This window comes from Xiphophorus couchianus, chromosome 9, assembly GCF_001444195.1.
Source record: "Xiphophorus couchianus chromosome 9, X_couchianus-1.0, whole genome shotgun sequence".
NCBI classification, from domain to species: domain Eukaryota; kingdom Metazoa; phylum Chordata; class Actinopteri; order Cyprinodontiformes; family Poeciliidae; genus Xiphophorus; species Xiphophorus couchianus.
Window position 1 is genome coordinate 29,322,453 of NC_040236.1, and position 24,290 is coordinate 29,346,742.

Here is a 24,290-nt window from a genome sequence, read left to right on the forward strand (position 1 = left end):
TTTAAATTAGAAGCTTCCACATCTGAGGTCTCCAACCTTCTGACCTTGTCAATGATTATCAATACCTTCATAGGCAAAACTATGTGCAGCAACGTTCTCCAATCCTACAGTCATAAAATCAACAATTGTGGCCTTTGTTGGCCTAAAGCAGGGGTGTCAAACTCCAGTCCTCAAGGGCCACTGTCCTGCAGTTTTTAGATGTGCCACAGGTACAAAACACTGGAATGAAATGGCTTAATTACCTCCTCCTTGTGTAGATCAGTTTTCCAGAGCCTTGCTGATGACCTAATTATTCTATTCAGGGGTGGTGCAGCAGAGGCACATCTAAAAGTTGCAGGACAGTTGCCCTTGAGGACTGGAGTTTAACACCCGTGGCCTAAAGAATAGAAATGTTTGATAAAACTATACCAGACAGGAAAGCTATTAACTGTGATTCCAGAAAATGATTGCCCAATAATCAGGGAGGGCTTTTGAGATCCATTTACAGACAAGAAAAAAAGATTATTCAAATGTTGGAAAAAAAAGTGATAAAGCCTGTCTCCATCACAATAAAGCACACAATAAGACAGGTATATACTGAGCTGAACCTTTGTACATAAAGGTTGCCAACAGGTTAATCTCAGGTTTTATACATAAACAAATAATCAAGCCCCTTTATTACATTTTAAACTCTGCTCTTGATTTTCCCCAAAATATTTCTCAAATCTCTTCTGGTCTAATCTTAAGCCAGTATTGTGTACCATCCTGTCTCATGAGCTGAATGTGTGCTTACATCCCAATCTATATGCTTTGTTTACCTCAAACAGCAGAGTGATGTTAGACTGGTTTCTGTACGGGTCATCGTGACGTATTCTCCAGAAATCAGGCCCACGTTCAGGAGCTGAGGAAGAGAAGCATCAGCCTAACATGAGACACTTTTTATTTTAGATGCACCAAGAAATTAGACTGGAATTGGACTTTTCCAATCACTGGTGAGCTTTTGCTCTTGACGAGCCTTGATTGAGTGGCTGGAAACTGAACATGTAATTTTTTATTCTGGCAGTGAAGAAACCAAACGACAACAACATCCCTTGTTTATTACAGTTATATGTTGTCAGTGAAAAAAAAGGAAGAAGAAAAAGAACGGTAAGGTTGCCACGTCAGCAAATGATGGAAAGCTGGACATTTTACCACAAAGTTGTTCTGTTTTTGTCAAAATACTCAGAACTCGAATACTCAGGATAGAAGACCAGGCCAAGGTAGATGGCAGGAGAAAATTTAATCAGGGAATGTGGAAGGACTTTCCCAGCTTTGTCTCTTCACTCTCAACCAGACTCTGACATTCATTCAAAAATGAGAACATCAATAGCCAGGTCGCATTCTTTAAATAATCTTCTGGAATAAAAAGTTATTAGCCAGAAAGGTCTTCGTCTCTCTTGCAGAATCTCTCCTTTAGCCTGTGGGAGGTCCCAAACTCTGGTTCTCTTGGGATTAGAATGGTTTTAGAGAGTTTATTGATGATGTAGTGGGAAGATCGGTGCAGAGAGGCAGAGAACAAAAGTTTTAATAAAGATCTGGTTGCTTTGTCATACATAGAGAAGACAGGGGAGGGAATGCACTTGGGGACATGAGACTAAACAAGGAAGTATGAGAGGACAAGAGGTCCAGGATCGGGAACACAACAGCAAACTTGATCTGACGAGGGGCAAGCAGAAATCAAAGTTGAAAGAGACTGGGTCATATACTTTACTCTGTCATGGAAATACTGTTGGAATGACCTTGGCAAGGAAAATAAGACAATCTAGCCCTGGAGGAGAGACTGATGAGGGTAAAAAACACCGATGGAAAGGGTGACTCATAATGAGATGAATGAGCCCAGCCAAGTTCCATTGCACATCACAAACCATAACTGTTTTAATTCTGTCTATGGATGTGGAAATGTTGGCCGACCATTTGAAACCTCACAGGTAAAGTAAACCTCTCAAGGAAACATACTTTGTAACAAACCATTTAGCGCACTAATCATTCTGAATGGTAATATAAGAGGCTAAGGACATTTCACTCCTTAGCCTTGACAGGAACCACAGATTCCTGTCAAACTCTCTTGTTAAGTATAACAACATTTGCGAGCCTGTGTATGACCTTCGCATATGAACTGCCACTGCTTTCCGACTGTGGATTTAATTGTGGAGTTTTTAAGTGTCTGACCTCCATAGAGTAGGAACACACAAACTGTGTTGAGGATGAGTTACACCTTACTCTTAGAAAACAATTCAACATTTTGTTTTATGCCACACTGTTATTTCCAGTTGGGCAAAAAAAGTGAAGAAAAAAGTTACAGGCTTTAAAAATGAGTACATTGGAAATACGGTAGTTTTTGGAGGACTTTACTGTGTATGTAGATTTTTAATGAAACAGAGAGATTTTCTGTTTCTGCAGAAAATAAAGATACTCTTTTGCTGCTTCTAGAGAATCGCCTAAAGTAGCAATAGCAAATTACAAATCTGATCAAAATATCTGATTGCAGTTTTTGTTTCTTTTTGTTGTTGAGTCCTTTGCTTGTGCTGCTTAATTTGAATCCTGTTTTATCTTCAAATGCTATTATATTACAATGGAAATGTTACGTAGAGTTGAGTTCAGCAGTGAATCGGGTTTACCTCTGCTGTTTTGAGCGGTGGAGTGGACAGACTCACTCCATTCACTCCAGTATCCGATCCCACTGGTGTGCATGCAGCGTACTTGAACCACGTAGATCTGGCACATGTCTGGTACCTCAACCTCGGCCCAGGAAACCCACACAGGCTTCTCAAACTGCAGAGATTTATATAAATATATATTTTTCATGGTTTCTGGAAAACCAGAAACATTTCTAACAACTGGAAAAGGTGTTTGCTCATTGAATACATTTATATCAATTAAACAGGTTATACAAATCAGTACCAATAGGATTTTTGTACATTCCCATTAAGATACATAATGTTTTTCTGGACTGTAAGCCTGCGGACTAACTACTGGACAAACAAAACGTAATTGTTTTAGCTGCTCTGGTCTTAGGAATGAAATTTTCAATTCAAAGTTGTCATCTGGTTCTTCTGTCTACGTACTCCTTCTGTTTCCCAAAGGTCTGAGAGGAAATGAGTGTACGGTAAATCAGGAAGAGAGCACAATTCATGGCATGTGTCCAATTTCCAGGAGGAATTTTCAATCACTTAACTGGAAAGAGGTTTCCTCAAAATGATGATGACAAATAACTGAAGAATGACAAAGCATTATGCTTTGTCATTTGACAAAATTTAGAGATTATTTAACACATTTGTTTATTTTTTTTTCCAGCTTTAAAATTGTTGGTTGGATCTAAAATTTGCTTCCACAGCAAAAAAGTGGTAACAAGATTTTTCCAATCAGGTTTCTCTAACCATATTTGTACTTAATAATAATACATTTTTAAGAACTGCAAAGAACAGGACACCATATCAAATATTATGCAAAGGTTCTGTTGGTGAAAGAGTATGAAAAGCTCACCTTCCATTTCTCTAAAACACCGAGTAAGTAGTACCGAAACTGACACTGCAGGCCTTCGACCGGCAGAGAAGGCGGTTTCCAAGTTACCCTCAGGATCCCACTGCTCCGGCTCACCGCCATCACATCAGTGGGAGGGTAAGGTTTTACTGCAGATCGAGTGGGAAGAAGCACAGAGATACTCTATCTCGTAAAACTGAAAAAGAATCATAAATTTATATTGTAGGATATAAACAAAGTATCAAATAAAACCAGCTTTGCATAAAATCGAAGTGAAAATGTAAAACCATTAAGCTATAGCATTTTACAAAGGAAATTTTATAGCTCAATCATAGGTGTTTTCATTCATATTTTTCATGTCAAAATGTCATGCTTTTCTATATTTAAAATGTTGAAGTGCTTAGTAACTTTAATTTGCCAGTTTAATAGGCACTGATGGCAAAGGTCTACCATCAATGTGTGGCAGTAGTTAAGTTTTGAATTAGAAAAAAATGTCAAGTCCAGGGAGGGAGGAATAAATGCAAGGACGGATGCGTTTCACATTCAACTCCTCCTTTTTGCTGGTTTTCAATTTGTTGCCGAGAGCAAATTGCTGTAATAGCTTTTAGTGTTTTATCATTCCACATATTCCAAAAGTACTCAACTTAGAAAATGTTATTCTAAAAATATAACTAAACTTTTGTGATGATATAAAATATTGCATTATTACAAGCTCGCAACTTCACAATATACTAAATAGACCTTTACAAAATACAGATTTCAACACCTCTTCCTTACCATGATTTATGGGTGACACATAGACAGGTTTGCACCTGATGGGACCTTGATGCAATTCAAGCCACAGTTTGTAGCAATTCATCTTCAAAGGGTGGAAAATGCAGACTTTCTCTGTAGATTTGACTGGCATGCATTCATGTCCCATCTCACCAACGTCCTCGCCACCTCTCACCCTTTCCTCCATCTCGTCACATGACATCTCAGCACTCCTGTGCCATAAACAAAGACACACAAAAGAAAAATAAGGCTTAACATTATTTTATGCAGCGTAGTGGTCTGATTTTGTTTATAAGAAACGTTATTAGTACAGGAGCAGCAAGATGGACTGCAAGTGACACCAGTGCGTTGCGCCAGTGGTGTGACTGTTAACAGTTAGCTGTGCTAACAAGCTAACTGTAGTATGGTCAAAGGGCTGCAGTTTGACAGACTAAAAGCCTCTCTCTGTGCTGGCTTGTGTCATGAGAAGGTCAGCTCATTCGCAGGCAAATTTTCATAGGTGAAATTTTAAAGGTTAAATTTTCCACTAAAATTTCTGCTGGACATTTTAAAGTAAAAAATAATAGTTTGAATAGTTTGATTCCAATGAGACTATTTATTCCACATGTGGTGGTGGATCAACAACTACGGCGCCAAACAGGTTAGGACCACCTCTGTCCACCACTGTCACTTGTAAAAACAAAGGTCACTGCAAAGAACATAGAGTGTTTTAAAATGCATCAGTACTTGGACCGCAATTTGACTATTTCCCACTCTTTATTCTCCCATCTGCAGGTCATAGTGTCAATGTCACCGTTGGTTACACACGTGATGTTGATGAAACCTCCTGAAACACACAACACAACAGCAGATTAATTCACAGACAAATATGCTGCAATTAGATTAATTAGGTTGTTCAACTACCAAATGCTTTCCTTGTGCTTCTGCAGATCACTGCCTTCTAGTAACAGGTTATTAGTGGTGTCCAAAGTCAGTCCTTAAGGTCTTCTATCGCGCATTTTCAGTTATTTCTCTGGTTAAAAATCTGCATCAAATGATGTTTCACTAGTAGACCTCTGTGAAATTTATCACATGATGAGAAGGTATTTGGACCATTTAAGTCAGCTGTACTGGAGCAGAGACACATCTAAAGATGGCAGGACATTAACCCTAACTTTTTGAAGACTGGAACAGGACACCCATGATTTAGGGTAGAATAAGTCAATATAATTCAGTTCAACTTTTTATTGCTGTAACAAAACTCACCTTCCACATAGATCTTGCTATAAGGAATATTCCACTCCTGTGTGCAGGTCAGTAGGTCATACAACCCAGTCTCTGAAGCTGTGAATGTGATTTGGCTGACCTATGTTAGATTTAAAATATGTAAAACAATACATGTCCAGAAAGATACATGTCATGTTCAGACTGTGTTGTTTAAATAGTAAAAAACAGATAAATAAATGCAACCTTTAAAGAATTTGATACAGAGTGCTTTTTCTTACCCGCTGGTTGACAGGATGATACAAACTGGGATCAAGCGGCACCATTCGGTTGAGGGACCACATGGCCGTATTTGCGTTGGAGCTCTGGCCGTTTAGCACACAATAAACCGTTACATTATCACCAGCTCGCGCCACTACCTGTTGAGGGATGTAGCTCACATCTGCACACAGGGAAAAATGTAAAATATATATATTTTAAGCTTTTTATAAGTGTAATTTTGCCCTGAAAATGTGAACTAATACAAGATGCAATAAGCTGTTACACATTTTACATGTCAAGAAAAGGAAATTCAGAATTTCTATGTTTATTATGCATGTATATAAATTCACAATGGATTTACAGATTTCAACAGCATTATGGAAAGTATGGAGTCTGGAAAAGCCACAGTTGTCATGAAATGGAACAATTAATTGGTGAATTCAAGAACTAAGTAGATTAGAGAACTTTTTTTAAAGGTTTTATTGGCTCTAGTGGACTTTATTTGATAGTGAATTGACAGGAAAGTGTGTAATGAGAGAAGGGGGAAGACATGTGGCAAAGGTTACCAGGCCGGGAATCAAACCTGCGACAGCCGCATCAAGGACTAAGTGCTTGTGCTTAGTCCTAAGGCTTAGTCCTTGAGCGCTTAGTACTGGTCTTATGTGGGTTGTTCTTAACCCCTGTGCGACCACAGCACCCCAGAGAACTTTTGACAAATGTCAGGACACTTTCTTTATAAGAAAAGAGCTTAATTCGCTCATATCTCCTGTCGGTCAGTGGTTCTAGCGGGAATAAACTGAGCTTCTCCAGTCATTTTAGTGAGGATGAACAGAGTTTTTGGAGGACTTGCTGTAATACGATCCCAGACCAGTTTTTTAAAACACTTCATTCCCTTTGATTTGTAGTCATTGAATCCAGAAATGTTTAGTTTCTTAGGTAAGGGATCGGTGTGGGATTTCAGGCAGAAAGGAACAGCAGTCAGAGCAAGTAAGCGGTTGAAGAATCTAAAGACTCATTTCATGCTCCTCTACAAGGAGGGTCCTGTTGCTGTAGGTTGTTCAATGTTGTGTAGCCTTTGTTAGCCTTTCCTCAGAAAAAGCTAAAAATGATGTTCAGCTCTCTCCATGTAAGCAGGCTGCAGCCGCTAGGTTGACCCGGTAATTGATGAAGTATTGGATTCCCTGCCACACCTGCCTGTGGTTGTTGTTCTACAGACAACTGATACAGATCTGTCATCACATTGTCAGTCTTCTGTTTTGTTTTGCTTTGCTTTGTACTGACTGAGAATTATGATTTACATGAAACACCTGTTGTTTGTGTTGATATCTTTAAGTGTTGTCAAACATCTGTTGAGCCGAGTGGCAGTAAACATGAAATAACATGATATAATGATGCAAAGCATTAACTCTGTTGCATAGCAACTCAATATGGGTTGCATAGAGTTCTGTGTCTACATGAAACATGTTCATTTAGTCCACGATAGCACAAGGCAGTAGTTTTCCTCTAGTAAAACATATACTGGTATTTTTTTATGTTTATGGCTCATTGAGTTAAGCACTTGCATTTAACATTTTACCTGTTGTCTCCACTTGCAGTAATTCAACTGATTGCACATCAACCAGGTATGTGCACCAAAACATTGATGCAACATAAATACAAATGCCAAGATAAATCTATTATACATGATGTAGAGTGCATGACACTGTGAAATGCTTCTGAATGATTAAAATCTTTCTTAAAATGCTCCAGGTAATAAGCAATAGTTCAGAAATTACATAATAAATGATGACATATGGTCAGTTGATGCATTTTGACTGCTTCACATGGACATCAACATCCCAAGACTGCTGGAGCCAAACAATTTATTTTTTTTAGTTTTAAAAAGCAAGTTCAAGTCACACCAAAAGCCCTTAGTCTCTTGCCTGTACCTAAGGGTTGTTTCTTTAAATTTGAGTCTGTATGCAAATGTTTGACAATGTGTGCAGAAAATCCACAGTACATTCAAATATGCAGTTCCAGTTCTTAGTAAACATTGAAATTGTATACTTCATAGTTTCTCCATTCTGTAAAAAGAGCAGTTCAAATGCTTCGATAAAAAACTCAAAATGAATGTAACATTAATGTCCATAATTGTATGTAAACTTCTGTACAGAATCATATTAATATCTGTGTGTATGAGAGCTATTATAATTGGAAACAAAGTGCAGGTATTTCAGATCCCAACAGTCAGAATTACTAGTTTTGGTTCCAACATAACTCAAAAAGTTCAAGGGGTATGAATGCTTAAGGAAAAAAAAAGGTACTGTATATTAAAATGAAACTAATCTACAGAAAAAAAAACTAGCAGTCCTCACTGTTCAGGTAAATATGGTAGGGGTCGCTCCAGTCGCTCCACAGTACAGGCTGAGTTTGGGTGGTGCAGCGGACCTGGATGGTGTACTTCAGTAAGGGTTTCAACTCCAGTGAAACATTGGGCTGTTCAAGTGCAGACACCACCTGGAAAAAAGTAGAGGGGATGATCAAGGACATACATCCACGTAAAACTACATTTCACTAAATGACTACCCACCTGCCAGTTTTTGTGGGTGTTCTTGTTGGTATTTTCATGGGAATATCGGATTTCATAGGCCAGTAAATTATCACTAAAGTCTAATGGCTCTTTCCACCTGAGAATGAGATCTCCCTCCACAGTCTGAATGTGTGACAGGTTGAATGGGGGACTTGGTTTCACTGTAAAATAAATAAATAAAAAAGGATATAAAGAGCATAATGTTGAAAACTCTATGAAAGCGTATCTGTACAAAGATGTCATAATTGTTACCAAATTAAATTTATAACTACATTGGACAATATAGTAAAAAGAACAAGACCATTCAATTTTCTTTTAAGATTTGAAAAGTAGAATAAAGTATAAAAACACTGAATAATCTCTACTAATTACAGGTGTTTATGATTATTCATGCGCAGTGAAAAATATCTTATTTGTAGTAAAAGTGATCCTTGGAAAATAAAGATGAAAGCATCTGTAAAGAATGTACTTTCATCTAAATTTTAAGTAATCTAGGTTACATTTAATTATGTTTGGTTAAAAGATGGTTCTGAAAATGTAAATATAAAGCAAAAGTCAAAAGACTAGAAAACAATAATGCTGAAGAAATGCACAAATATGTTTTATGCAAGGCTTCATGAACTTTGCATAAATTCAAATCTATATATGTTGATGTACAGTTATGTAGGGCTAGATAAAAAGCCAAACTACTGCTGTTTCGAAATCCAAACAAAAATGCTGGCAATATCCTATATTGCTGTACTAACAAGAAAGACTTGCTATTATCTTTTAGCATTTAAAAATCAGTGCACGGACGCTAAACACAATGCTTTGAACAACAACTTAATGAGGCCGAATAACTCAGCTTCACATTATTCAAAGGTTGGATTTGAATTTAGAGAGCAAGTGCCTCGTATTTCCACACTCACAGTTCTGCGTACACTGACATAATAAATAAATAAAAATCCCATTGTCACACAGAGCAGACATGCACAACATCAGAAATATTCAAATATTCAATAGAAAAACTATTGCTGAATACTGAATTGACAATATCAATTACATTTAAATCAACATATTCCAAACACCTTTCTATGAAATACATATAAACACATATAATCCTATTCAAAACTAAAACTATTTTTCACTGTATATATAATTTCATTTCCGTTTGTTTTTTTCCTATCTTTTTTTATACATTTTTAGTTGATTATAAAGGATAGTTGTCACATTCATGGTGGAAAATGTTTCAGACCACAAAAACCTAGCAGTAAATGGTTGCTAGGTGTTTACACATTTGAGACCCACTGTATATCGACATGGACCTTGATCTTAACACATAACTAGTGTGTCTTCTCCAGACAACTCAAATATTAGTAATGGGAAAGCCCTTTTCCACCCAACAGGTTCATTTTTACATGCAATCTTAGTAGATGCAATGTTATTGCCTTCTCAAATGCAGGATAATTCAGCTCCACATGAGACTTTTGTCCCTCATATTTTAATAATCCTAATTTCACAGAATCTGCATACTGTGTGCCATGCAGCAGTTGTTTGTCTCATTTATTCTGCTGTAGTAATAGCTAATTCAACAGGCTTTTAATAAGGCACAGGGGGGAAAAAATCACTCACCCATAGGCCTAAGCTAAGCATTTGTTTCCATGACAACATTCCACATATATTTAAAAGGCATGATGGGGATGTTTCAGCAGAGGGCATGTTGATAAAAACAAAAGTGGTAAAATGGTGGGAGTGAGAAATGTGTTTTGTTTACTGATGGTAATTTTCTGCACTTTAATCAAGTGATATTTACTAAAAAGCAGAAGAAAAGTATTGTCACAGACAATAAAAAGAAGTAGTCAAAGATCACAGAGGCAGTAAAATACATATACCAGCATTAGGTCTGCAAAACATTAGAAAAACATGCAATATGCAATACTGAAAGCAAAGTATCCAAACTTGTTCAAAATATATAGACATTTTATAGGTAAAGATATCCAGATTGAGCTAGACACCAGCACCTGGATGAATAGGCATCAAGATTTTTTTTTTTAATTCTCAATCTAGTTTGCTGCAGCCACAAATACTTAATAAGTTATAAAGTAGAAAGATGAAGGTTGTATTGTGATGCTCAGTCCAGAGTTGTTGAATTAGTGTTTGGCGCATCAACTACCTAAAAGGTAGTTGAATGTTGTACTAAGACTTGCTGCTTTAGTCAGGTATGTCAAGCTTAACAAAAGTGCACAATTTTGGATTATCTATCCTAAAACCACCAAATTGGACAACATCAAGAGGGTGAATTTCATCCTTGCGCTATCAAAATCACTGTTTATGCTTTAACATGCAGAGAACCCATATATGTATTTTCTGATTAAGGTTCAACAAAAAACTGTAAGCTGCTTAGTCTTAGGTGTAAAATCTTTAAAAAGAAATGTTTTTAATATATAATACATTTAATATTTAATACACACTTATGTATATATATATATATATATATATATACTGCTCAAAAAAATAAGGGGAACACTCAAATAACACATCCTAGATCTGAATGAAAGAAATATTCTCATTGAATACTTTGTTCTGTACAAAGTTCCATTTGCACAACAGCAGGTGAAATTGATTGTCAATCAGTGTTGCTTCCTAAGTGGACAGTTTGATTTCACAGAAGTTTGATTTACTTGGAGTTATATTGTGTTGTTTAAGTGTTCCCTTTATTTTTTTGAGCAGTATATATATATATATAATTGAAGCTGACTGCTTGAACAAACAGTGTATGTTAAGTCTTTGTTTATCACTGTGTAGATCTCACCGCTTCATTGTGGCCATGCACTTGGAAATGCCCAAGGCTATCACCAGGCAGCTGTATTCCAATCACGCCTGCAACTTTATCTGTCCTGATTCAGTGCTTATAGGGTGAATGCTCCACAAGAAAAAACATCAGCAGTCCAAACACAAAAGGTTTAAGCTTGGAAAATAACCTCGAAGCTCTTGACCTTTGAAAAAGGATCATTGCTGGGAACATCCCGCTTTGATCCTTTACAGTAATGAACTTAAAGAAACATGGTTGTACATTCAAAATAGCAAGAATGAGCTTTAGTTTTTAAGTACGCTTCTGCTTCGAGGCACGATTTCTCAACTCATCCATTATACAAAGAGAGTCTACTCAGTACATCAACCCCTTCAGATAAAATAAGTCCCATGAAAATCTTATTAATTACCAATTGGTAAAGGATTCAAATTTTGCAATTGTCAGGTTGGACAAACACACAAGCACTGTGCAGCTCCCCTGGATTAAATCTATTATGTATGATGTATGGCTAAGTGGTAAAGAGATAATATATGGAATCCACATACTTAGATCACCGACATACACATACTTTTATCATCTTCTGAAGACCCTGAAACTTTACTGTGAATAACACTGATTATCCCTTTTTCAAGTGGAAGAACTAAAGCATGATTGATTTTTTTTTTTGTTCTCAAAGTTGATGTGTTAGAAGCAAGAAAAAAAGCTGGGGCTCATTTCAATGCTTAGGATCTAAGGTGGTCCACAGTGGGAAAAGTGACTCTGTGTGTGTATGTGGGGATCAGAGGCTGTGCCCTGTGACCTGATCAAAAAGACAAGCTGCTGAAGCCCAAAATGCCAAAGAAGTGGATTCCATCCCTTGATGAGTTGGTGCTATTCTGGTAGGAAAACAGTGAACTATCGAAATATTAAGCTACGGGTCATAATGTTTACCTCATTGGTGTGGTTTAGTGTGTCAATTTGTTTACTGATTCAAAAAATGAACCTTATCCCATTCACTGAATCTAAACCAGTATTAGTTAAAAAACATTTATCTGTCAAACAAATGATACAACACACTTTTTGTTTATGTGTTTTTCTTTCTTACCAGATCTGGGAGAAATTCTCAGCAAAACTGGTGAAGCCAAAACATTGGAGACATTGACCGTCAGCCGAACAGCAAAGATTCTTGTTGAATTGAGATGAATTGAGCACATGAGTGAATCCTCTGCGTCACACACAGCCTTATGTTCAGACGCATGGTAATCTGTGTCGTTTTCCAGAGAACTGGAGAGAGGAGCAAATTTTATTAGGAGGACTTTGATCAAAGAAAGTTGAACATGTTACAAACTAAATGTTCTCTTAAGCCTGACAGGTGGCAAATACATGAAGAAAAGTTAATTTTGATAGGAACATTTCAAATCACGTGACAACAAAAAAGCTTCCTTGCTGTGAGTAATTTGAAATGCTTTAAAAATGAAAGAAAATAAAAATAAAATAGCACTCTTAGCAGCTGTGCATCATATTCCACACTGTATGAGGTTGGTAAACTGTGCAGTGAGTTAGTTTCTTTGTTCACGCCACTATGGAAGCCTGAAACCAGTGTTATACCTCACATCTTCCCCATCACTGACCAAAGTAAACAGCTGTGAGCAGTCAGGAAACCCTCAACCACAAACAAGTACACATTCAGGCACTCTCAAAACCAGAAGACAAGTTTATACTTACATCTGCTGGAGGCTGACTGCCAAACAACTGGGCTTCATTATACCAGATGACAGGCCACTGAACTTAAGATCACAAGTTAAATTTGACCAGGGTTCATCAAATCTGCACAGTATGTCCAAACAAGTGCCTGACAAAAAACCACATTTACATATTACCCCTTTGTGACCTGCAGCTGAAGATTTCTTTAAAAAAAACAGCAAACATGTTGAAATCTGAGAAGAAATGAGAAGTTACTCAACGTACCAACATTAAATAACTTGTTGCCAGCTGAATGATAATTGCAGATACAGCAAATATCCAAGAGAAGGCTCAGTCAGGTGGTGACTCAATACTATGACTTTTGACTGATTCTAAGGCTTAAGCCAAAAATGTTTGCACATTTATATAATAACAAACTGTACATAGTAATCCTATCCTGATAAAAGTTGATGTATTTGTCCAATTTGCAATACATCTAAATCTTACATAGAAATATGAGTCTTTTCTCACATTAAATGTAAGTACAAGTCTTACATTTAGTGCAGTTGGGACACTAACATTGTAACTAAGACAAAGTCAACTCGAGTGGATGAAGTGCTTAAAACAAAGAGATGTCAAGACATGCCGGAACACAGGAATGTTTTTCTTTTCAGCTGTTGTTGTTATTAAACATGCAGGATTTGGAAACATAGGAAAGGATCTACATTCTCCAGGGAACATAGATGGGAACTTTCAACTTTTAAAAAGCTGTAACATTGACATTTTAACCATTAACATTTTAACCAGCTGCTTACATCTAAGCAGCAGATTTTATTGCTGCTTAGATGTAAATTATGTAAAGATGGGATCTTGACTCCTGGTAAATTCTCTCCTGTGATCCCTGTTCCTGGTGTGTAAGTTCACCTGTGAGCACAAACCGTTTACGGGTCTGAGGAAGCATGTAGACACACAATGAGAGGCTTTAATTGTTCCCCATTAAACTCTTGAGCTCTTGTGCATCACGGCTTTTTACAGACCAATGTGAAGAAAACCCACAAGCTTCTCCACCACCACATGCAAAATGAGCTGAGTATTTCATAATTATGACTCAACTGAATGGATTCCTGTCTCTTGTGTAAACTCACTGAACCTTCCTATCTCCTCTACACTTCAAGCAACCAAACAGTGCTTTCAGTGTAAATGTATTTATTTTATTTTACTTTTTTTTTTTTTACTACAGACCTAAAGAAAGAACAAGTAATAGTCCAGAGAGGTCATGTCAGGTTGATGTTTGGAACATTTCAATCAAAGACTAAAAAAGAGTCATTTGACTTGCTAGTAAAGTCTGTTCAACATATAATCATCCAAAACCTGCCTGTGCCTGCCAGCACAGCATGTTGATCACACCACACTTTGATGTTTCTGCAGTCAGAAACAGAACAACAAGATAGTTTCTCTTCACAAGATCATTTCTTTTAAATTGTGAACTCACTTTCATCATTTTCTAAACTTTCTTACAGCCTTGGTACAAACTTTGCAATAAATGCATTTTTTTTTTAGCAGTTGTAAAATGTTCCACTGAGAATATTTTTGCTAATCCACTCATTGCTGACAAATTGTTTGGGAGGCATGCCTTTTTTGTCTTACTATCACGAATAGAAAGATGTGGCATTTATTAAATTATACTGGGGCTTTAACTGAAACATATTGTTTGGTCAGATCAGATTAAAATTGAGCTTTTTAGTAGTTTTATGAGGGTTTGACATGAATAAAGAATGAATGTGTAGAAAAGAAGAGGTTAACATTACTTGTGGTTATTTGTGTTTGTGTTCATGGAGGAGTGTACGTACAACTGTGTGCTGTGGCCAGATGAGATTAAAATAACACCTGATTTAGGCTTGGTGTTAAGCAGTCAATAAATACATGTAAAAAATACTTCAAGCCTACTGTTATGCACAATGGAGACCCTGATGCTGTGAGCCTTGTTAAGTCCATGGCATCATATACTCTTACTGGAACATTTCACTCACTGCCACAAAAACAGACAATATTTTGAACATAAACTCTTACCCCCTAGAGAGACTAGAGGTTTTGATTCAGCTGAGGAGCTCCTAAATTTGCAGCGTGGAGACAGTGGGAGGTTTAAATCAGACTGACTTGTCCCTTCTTCTATATAAGCGTTGGCAGTAGGTGAGTCGCAGCACACCTCATCCTGCCAGGGGACGTCCAGGGCGCCTGAATGAACGGGAGCTCCAGGTCGCAAACACTGAACAGCTAAACACAGAGAGAAAGGAGAGTAAAAAGGGTCAACCGTTTTCAAAAAAATAATAGTTGGTGGCTTTTTATATTTTAAAAGATTAGGTCATCTCAAAAGGTCAAGGTATATATTTTTATTTATTGTATAACCTATGTCAAAATTCTACTAGTAAAGAATATGTAAACTGAAATCAAAGACAGTTTTAGAATTTGTCTGTATACTTATTTTCATTTCATCTCCAACATATTTCCAAACATTGTATTTCTGTCATGCCATACATATAAGTTTGCATTCTAAATGATTGGGGAACGGCTTGTATTTTGTATGACATTTTATCCAGTCCAAAAGACTTTATGCTTCATTCAGTCATTCACACCCTGATGTTGGGAAGATACATTGTAGCCACAGCTGCCCTGGGGCAGTGTGACAAGTGTCTAGCCCAACGACTGAGATAAACAGCAAGAGGATTCAAACGGGCAAAACACAGGTTGCAAGATGAGTCATTCTGAAGAACAGAGTGTGATGTTTTTTTCATCCTGTCAATTTAATAAAAAACATTATTATCACTCACTCATGTCACATTGTTGACCACAAAGTAGTTCTACATTTACTTCTCAATGAAATCTTGTTTAAAGTTCAAGTTGATTCTTCAATTTTCCATGGTAAAAAAAAAGTATAATACTTTTTTTTGTGTCTTTTTAAAGGTTTTCTTGGCTCTAGTGGCCTTTATTTGAAAGTAGTTTGACAGGAAAGACGGTAATGAGAAAAAGGGAAAGACATGCGGCAAATGTCGCCAGACCAGGAGTCGATCGTGCGATCACCGGCATGACGACTAAAGCCTCAATACATGGGTTGTGCTTTGCCCTTGCACCACCACAGGACCCCTTAATCATTTGTTCAATGTTCAGTTTCATGTGTATGTTAGCACGTGCATTTCGTTATCAAGTAGTTTTGCACATCTGGAGAATAAAATTATTGTTTGTTCTTTACAGAGAAGCCCAAATTCAGTCAGACTGAACAGAGGAAATCTGTAAAGTTTTTTTTTCTTCTAAACAGCCAAGTTTGAAGAATTTAAGACATAAAACATGATTCATTTTATAAGAAAATAATTCAGATGATAAATGGTGCAACCTAACCCCGAGAATCCCGTTGGTCTATTTTACCAGATAATGAATGATTGCTAAAATCCTCTCTCTTGCTAAACTTAAACCATAAGACCACATCATTATAAGATGTAGCAGAGGTGTGACCCTGTTACTAAGGGTTCTGATGTGACTGAATGCAAAAAACACATGGTTATTTTAGACATGATGTTTCAATATAAGATCAAATCTTAAAAATGGTGTATGCCGATTCTGACTTCTGTTCTCCACGTATAAGTGCAGAGTTCTTCATTCAAAAAACACAAATAAGATTTAAGAAAACATCCAACAACATAACACTGGAAACTGGAAACTCACCAAGCAGCATCAGGAGCACGTGGACCAGGACTGTCAACATTACGGACCAAGTCCTGGGAAGACACACAAGCTGAAACAGTTACTTAAGAGCAATCCTTAATAGGAAAACAGACGAACAGGTGTGCCATGGTGATCAACATTGTACCAGGAAACCTGCATTTACACAGGTATTGTAATGATTCATTTTAAGTCAAGTGTATGCTTGTAAACTCCTGCTAATACAGGCAGTAATTTAAAGTGTAAGATTCCTCTGTGTTGTGCTGCCAAGAAAGACGATGCCAAGTTCAGTCATCTTTAGACTTCGGTACAGTTACAAATCAAGGCTGACCACAAAGAAAATTAATAAAAATCACCGTAGTCTTTACAATTCAGCTTCTTTTATGAGGAAAGTATTACAAGACTTCAGATTTAGTTATGTTTCTTCTTCAGCTGAAGAGATGCCTGCCTAGCATGTTCTGCTCGTGGTGCTGCATGAAAGGAACTTATCACAACACTTCAGTAAACTTTTTTGGTTTTGTAGACCTCTGAATTTCACAATGTTGTTATGACAGGAAGGACAATGCTGAGCCAACAGCTTATTTTTAACATTGATCTCAAATGCAAACTTGGTATCTTGACGTGGATAAAAGAAAACCCAGCATCATAAAGAAGTTGGAGCAGGAAAGAGTTGGCTGAGTGGATAAGCTGAAATTTTGAAATGTGACGCTTTATGGTTTTAGGAAGGTGAATTATTATTTTCTCCCCAACTTAAAATGTGTCTGGTCAGCTTACCGGCATTCAAATTCCTGGAATGATATGCCGCAGAAAAATATGTGTTCTGTTCAGAAGAGAAGACAGAATGTTCGTACCTGTCATGGTTTTTTCAAGTTTAAATTTCAAGTGCCATAACTTTGTAGGAAAGAATATAATCTAGGGATTAGAACATCATTCCAAAACATCTCATTCAAATGATTGCATAATTTGCTCTACATGCTATCAAGTACTGCAGAAGCCTGTAAATCACCTACTAATTCAACTCAGGTGTGTGGTAGAAGAGACAAGCCTAAAACATTCAGGCAAATGGTTTCCGAGAACCGGAAATAAGAAACACATACTGTTTTGAAGCTTAAACGCTCTCACTGTCAAAGCTGCCACAAAAAATCTGGATTTTTGATAACGTCTGTGCCACATCTCAAGCACGAATCAGAGAACTATTCTAAGCAGAGAACCACCAGGGTTTTAATTTCTGGTGTCATAGCGTTAATTTCTGCTAGACGTTCTCCATAAAAAAGCATCATCGAGATAAAAACTATACACAATGTCTTAATTGAGAAAAACTTCCACATATACAAGTATGTGTATGTACAATTATTTTGAATTGTGTGAAGATAACACAATTCAATGCAAATTTAAGCGGTTGTGTCAAACACATTAAATCTTTTCACATTACATCATAGTTTTCCATTTTATTTTTCGAAATAAAAATATGATGAAATCCTTTACAATTACAGCTATGGGTTATGTGTCAACCTTTGAACTTCTGGAAACTGTCTTTTTTTTACCAGTTCTTGTAAAACTGCTCACATTCAGTCAAGTTGGATGCCAGATTCGAAACTGGACTGACTAGAAGGTCTTTGACTGGGTCAAGACATGAAAATGCTTTGATTTATACAATTTCATCATAGCTCTGGCTGTTAGTTTGGGGTTGCTGTCATCTTGGAAAGAGAACCTCCACCCCAGTCTTAAGTGTTTTGAAGTCTATAAGAAGCTATTTTTCAACATTGCCCTGTATTTAGCTCTATTGATCCTCCTATAAACTCTGTCCAGATTTCCTGTCTGAGAAAATTAAGCAAGTACGTAAACTTTATGTAGAACCTTTCACATGTCAAAAACCACAAACCTTTACAATAAAAATAAGCATAAAAACAGGAGATAAAACAGCAAGCGTAACATTATATTGCCTAAAACTAGCAAAAAGCCTGTCTGTATTTAAAGACTCTTCAGCTGAAGGAAACAATCTGGAGGCAACAGTTCAAAAGGATTAATTTTCTTTGGTCCTAAAATGCATTTGTGGGGCCATTAACTACCCCAGTTTTTAAGGAATGGTGTGTTTAGGGTGAAGTGCAGTATTAGCTTTCCGCCACACATAGCATCCAAGCCGTGAAGTTACATTTTGGTCTCATCTAACCAGATGACCTTTTAGCATGTTCACTGTGTTCCCTACATGGCCTATGGCAAACTGCAAACAATTAAGGTTTACCCACAGCTGGAAAAATCTGTCCTTCTCTATTCTCTGTACAACACTTTGGTCAAACTTAAGCGTCGTCTTGTCACTCTGATATAAAAGTCAGATTTACAGCCTTCTTGACTAACAGTTGTGTCAACAGATTCTTCAATCTGAGCTAAGGATCTCTACTGCTCCTCCAGAGTTAGGACTCCTCGATGTATTACTTCTTAGCAATTTCCTTGCACACCCTGTCAGGTTGGGTGGATGCCCATATCTTGGCAGGTTTGCAGTCTACTTTTGCTATTTTTAGACGATGGATTGGACAGAGCTCTTTGAGATGTCCTCAGCTTGTGACAACATAAAAGATGGGAACTTAATTAGGGTAAGCTTCACCTTATAGAAATAATTTATAGAGATCAATGTGTAGCCAGCAGACAGTTAGGTCAGGAGCAAATTTTTAAAGTACATTTACCTATCAGAACAACCCATATTGTTCTGATAGGTAAATGTTTGGGTGCCTCCAAATGGTTTATCAACTTTTCCTATTAATTCTGGTTTGGGTCAATTGAATTTGACCCAATATATATAAACGTGTGCAGGAATCTACTCAGAGACTTAGGTAAACATCATAATTCATATGACTCATCCTAAAACAGACTGGTAAACTTTCTCACACTGTTGAGATTGGAATTTGACGCCCCTGTAATAGCACTCCTAGCCGATTTTCAACACTTCCTACACAGGTTTAATCTGATCACAGTAAGAGTCACGGTATAAACAGGAGTAAAAAATTTCTGCCAAACAGATCAAATACCACTGTGTCTTAATTAAGCAACAGAATGTTATTTCTGGGACATAATTGCAGATTGAATTTATTGTATGCATTTGGTTAAGAAAAGTATGTGCGTAATAAGAAAAACAGTTTTTTAAGAGAACAGATGTACAAACTTTGACACGACTAACAATAGTCGTTATTGTTATCATAGATTCTTACTACTATTATTTTTTTTATCTTTTCATATTTTGGAGGCACAACAAAATTGAGGGTGCTCCCACCGAGCCTTCATACGATGTCGCCAAAGTCGCAATAACAGAAAACAGTCGATAGATTTCTTGCAACCATTTTCATATATAAATGCATCACAGAGCAACATGGATTTTGATGCTACTTTTTAAGTTGTAAAACAAAAAAATACAACCACAAAAAAAATTTAAATAAATAAATAAAGCTTATGTAAACATACCCTATGCATGGGGATATTTTTGTAATGCCCCATTTCTATATAGAGATTGAGATTATAGATTTTTTGGAGGTTCTCATTTAGAAACCAACATTTACTTTCGGGTATATGACACAACTTGAGTTACATGTGAATTTATGCATTTTTATTTTTACTTTTTTGTTTGTTTTACCTGTCCTCTCCTAGTCATGTCTTTATTGTACAGCACTTTGGCCAGACGCTGTTCTTACAAAAAAAAAAGGAATGTTCAAAGTGATGTGCTTAGTTTATGAAATGGGAAGACAATCCTTTGTGAGTTTTCTCCACCTATGACTAAATAATGAGTCACATTATCAACAAGTCATATCAAAACAGAAAGGAGTGAGTTGGTTTTAACCTATCATCTCAGTAAACCCTCTCTGTGCAGAGATCCACAGTAGATAAAGATCTGCATTTATTCATGACTGAAGCTGTAGTCATTGAGTCAGATAGTTGTTAAGAAATAAAATTACAATGACACACCCACTCACATTTACTCACTCATTGAAAAAATCCAAAAGATTGAATACAAGCACAGGTTCTTATCTCAAAGTAACCACTCTACCTTGATACCAGATTCAATCCTAGTTTATTCAAGGGAAGAAGGCAATTAACACACCGTTGTTGTAGAACAAAGTCGCCCTTGCAGATACAGGCAACCAGCTTATTGTTGATTTATGTCTAAGAACATAAATGTGTGTTTTGGAAGTGCTGTTCTAACACAATTTCCTCTGCAAGTCGAGGTGTCTGTCACTGCGTGTAAAGAAAAGCATCTGTCTGCATCCAACTATTGCTGATCACATGCGGTTTCAAATTCAGTGTGTGGCAGCTCTAACTGCTCAGTTGTCACAAAACAATCCACAAGGAATTTTCTTCTACTTAACAATTGCAGACCAACATGCTTTTTACAACCAAAACAATGACTATTCTCCAGTTTCACAAGAGGCTCTGTCCCTCTGGTGTGTGCTGTTATTTCTCATCTACGCCATGGCACCTAGAGCGAGCTTTTTGACAGTCCACTGATTAGTTTTACATGGAACAAGAAGGAATCTGGGGAATTTCTGACTTTCACACTAACAAGAACGCATAGAAAACTAAACTGATAGGCTAGGTTGATATGGAATAATAAAGCAGTATAAAAATGTTGAAATATACAGAAAAGTTCTGAGAATTTTTAAACTGCAAAAATTAAAAGTTAAAATGACTTTAATTTTCCCACAAGGGGCAAGTCCAAAGCACATATTACAAACAGTTGGATTCATGAAATTGACCAATACTAATAAGCACGTAAATAAATAAAAAATGCACTGTGATTTATGCACGCAGTGTGAAGTTAAAAGAACGGATGAAAAAAAGAAAGAGTGTGGATAGAGAAACAGAAGGGAGACAGAATACACTCAAACTGTAATTAAATGTTAAATAGTCCGGGTTCTTACGTCTTAATTGCTGGGAAGCTTCATGAAGGTTTTCTTTTTGCCAAGATCAGCCGGGTGAGTTAAATCCGCCGCGCTGCTGCCACAGCTCACGCCCCGCTGACAGATAAAGAGCTGAGTGCGTGAAAAGTTACCACGCAGTAAGCGCTGCTTGGTTGACGTGGTGTAGAGGGACTGAAGATGGGAGTACTGAGGGGAGGAGGAAGAGTGAGAGGGGATCCTGTTATGCCGTGGTGCGTTCAGGAAGCCTCCGAAATTACACTAATGTTATGGGATGTGCATAAACGGAGCGCACTAGTTTCTTGGGAGAACTCCGAACAACATCAAGCATCTCTTTTTGAAAGATGTGTTTAATTTGAATCAAATCGCATAAAATCTGTAAAATCTTTCCTTAAATTACTTAACCCTGGTTTTGTCTTGCAGGTCAAAAGTGACCCACTAGCATGTTTAGCTGTAGAAAAAATATAGTAAACTATCTCCTTCCGATTTGAAATTTTATGACTTTTCCTAAATTGACCGCGTCATTAGAAAAAGTGATACTTTGTTTTTGTTTATGTTTCCATGTGGGCTGTACAAGGATTATCTTATGGGTCATTTCTGACCCGCGAATTATAGAAGCATTTAAACACCAGAAAAAGAGTGCAAAGGCCACACACAAACTCACCCTTACATGCTCCCCTCACCCCCATGGCTTGGGTCAGTTTTTGTTGTTAATCACAATGCATCTCCTGAACCCGAGGCTTCTAATTTTAGCCCAAAATGGTTAGATGGTTGCTATTAAAGGGCAATTACACCTAATTTTTAACTTCTCTGAGCATCTTTAAGAAACTCTAGTTTAAAAACTGCAACATCATAGATATTTCAAACCTGGATCAGATCATTCTACCCTAACTGCAAAATATTTGGCATTCAGTTTGCGATTTGTGAAACCTTTATTTGATTGCAGGGATTCGGACTGACCCTGCATGCACTTTTACAAGTTTTTATTTATCTAAATTACTGTACATGGTTTTGGAAACTGATGTAATAATGGGACATTCCTGTCACCTTCCTATCTGCATCACTTTTTCTGAGTGTCGATCTGGGACTGCAGGAGGGTTAAATAAATTATTTCAACATTTATAGACATTTACTTACTTCATGGTACTTTTAATTGTTTAATAATGTATTTATTTATTTAATTTTGTCCCTTAAACTCCTGCATACATTTCTAAAGAGCTTGTGATGCAGCATGAGTGTGTTGAAAAGTACTCTGGTGGATACTGTGATGCTAAATCCATCAAGGTTCCTATCCCATTTTATACTCTCTCTGCATTTATTCTCTTCTGACTGCGAAAACGTGACGCTTATAAAAACACATGCAGAACCGGATCTCTGTATTCCAGATGGTTGCTATTTAAATACTTGTCTTAGTTGTTTGAAAGCATGGACTGTGCAATGCAAACAAATTTCTATAATCAGTTGTCTGTACACTGTCTCTCACCCAGTGTCTTCTGGAGATATGCAATTTTTTTTTTTGTATTTCCCAATATTATTCATAATATCCAAGAACTGGAACTTTTGGGAATGTACATAGTCATTCTTTTTTTAGATTCGTTGTTGGGTTTTAGTAAACTCTAGCAGATGTTTGTAGAGCTACACAACAACAGGGTTTGCATACAATTGACTCTTTTGGGGAAAACGGGAATCTCATAAAAGTAAAGATTTAAAAAATAAAGAGCTAAAGTGGAACATTTTTATAATTATCATTTGGTATGATTTGAAAGTGACCTAAGATCTTTGTATGTGTGTTTAATCTAGGCGTGTGTGTCAGAATGAAATAGTGACTGCAGTCACTATCTGACTATGTGACGTAGAAAGAAATGCGTCATTTTGTGACTCGGTAAAGGGGAGGAGAGTCATTTGTAAGTGGATTTAATCTGTCTGCCTCACAATGAGGGGCATCGCATCCATTTTCCAACCCGCTTATCTTTATTTGAATAGATTTACCTCATCTGTTTTCAGCGCCCCCACATTCCTCTACTGACTGAAAACTGCAGTGACAGTCAGAGTCTGGCAGCCTATGCTTCTACACACATTTAAAACAAAAGCAAATGTCTGGGAAGAATCTTTCATTGTTTCTTATTAAATTAATATTTTTTTGAGGCTGTGGCAGGCAAAAATCTAAGCTACATTCACCCTATGTCTCACCTGTTGATTGCTGAGCATGGCCACCAGCCAACCCACAACAGGTTTAGGGTGGCATACAAAATTTATAACTGGATAATTATCATTCTTGAAAGCAAGGATCTACATTTTAGAAAGTTGTCCACATTAAATCTTAAACGATCTGTAAAAACATCCTCTTCTGCAGTCAATTCACCTCACAACTTTAAAATAGGAGAGATGTCAGACTTACATCCTGCTACATACATTTTGAACTTAGGTCAAATTTTCAGGTTCACTGATCAGTGTGAGCAAAGCAAAGACACTGCTGCAACAGAAGCCTGAACTTAAATGGAGAAGAAGACTCTCCTCTCTGCTGACATTATTCCAACCTGTGGACAAAATGATCTCATCGTTTCGAAACAAAATTAAATCCTCGGGGGAAAAAGCATGGGTTTTCTGAGAGATGTATCAGAACACAAAAAATGTTTTCATCTCATTCCACATTTCATATGAAACCTAATAATGTTTTGAGGTTCAAACAATAAAGCAGCTAAAATATTGTCTTTATCCATCTTTTTACTTTTGTGTTTGAATTACCATTTTAAGTAACTCAAACGGGTTTATTCAAACAGTTTATTGTTGGTATACTCTGATTAGTTGCACGTGAGCAACCACAGCTCAATACTTTATAGTTTGTCTCAAATTAAACACATTTTATTTTATTAATTGTTTAAAATAATCAGTAGAAATGACACTCTGTGCTTTCAGA

General features: G+C 36.9%; 1 protein-coding gene and 1 long non-coding RNA gene across 4 annotated transcripts in view; one reads left to right on the top strand and one right to left on the bottom strand.

Moving 5' to 3' along the window:
- Positions 1-24,290, bottom strand: part of lepr (leptin receptor) — a 41,289-nt gene that overhangs the window by 10,143 nt on the left and 6,856 nt on the right. Inside the window, exons 1-14 of one of the 3 annotated variants that reach the window (XM_028026960.1) lie at positions 21,377-21,556; positions 16,476-16,528; positions 14,829-14,993; positions 12,801-12,927; positions 12,181-12,359; positions 8,306-8,466; positions 8,091-8,232; positions 5,757-5,917; positions 5,518-5,617; positions 4,999-5,098; positions 4,276-4,484; positions 3,502-3,647; positions 2,637-2,790; positions 798-880 (exon numbers count right to left, since the gene is read on the bottom strand). In XM_028026960.1, the coding sequence (XP_027882761.1) occupies positions 798-880; positions 2,637-2,790; positions 3,502-3,647; positions 4,276-4,484; positions 4,999-5,098; positions 5,518-5,617; positions 5,757-5,917; positions 8,091-8,232; positions 8,306-8,466; positions 12,181-12,359; positions 12,801-12,927; positions 14,829-14,993; positions 16,476-16,515 (1,767 nt within the window). In that variant the 5' untranslated portion in view covers positions 16,516-16,528; positions 21,377-21,556. Of the gene's footprint in view, positions 1-797; positions 881-2,636; positions 2,791-3,501; positions 3,648-4,275; positions 4,485-4,998; positions 5,099-5,517; positions 5,618-5,756; positions 5,918-8,090; positions 8,233-8,305; positions 8,467-12,180; positions 12,360-12,800; positions 12,928-14,828; positions 15,033-16,475; positions 16,529-21,376; positions 21,557-24,290 lie in introns of those variants that run through there. The other 2 variants (XM_028026958.1, XM_028026959.1) reach the window with 2 other exon arrangements.
- Positions 887-2,306, top strand: LOC114150526 (uncharacterized). Its single transcript, XR_003596769.1, has 2 exons — positions 887-1,125; positions 1,205-2,306. It is a non-coding gene; the product is annotated as an uncharacterized LOC114150526 (long non-coding RNA).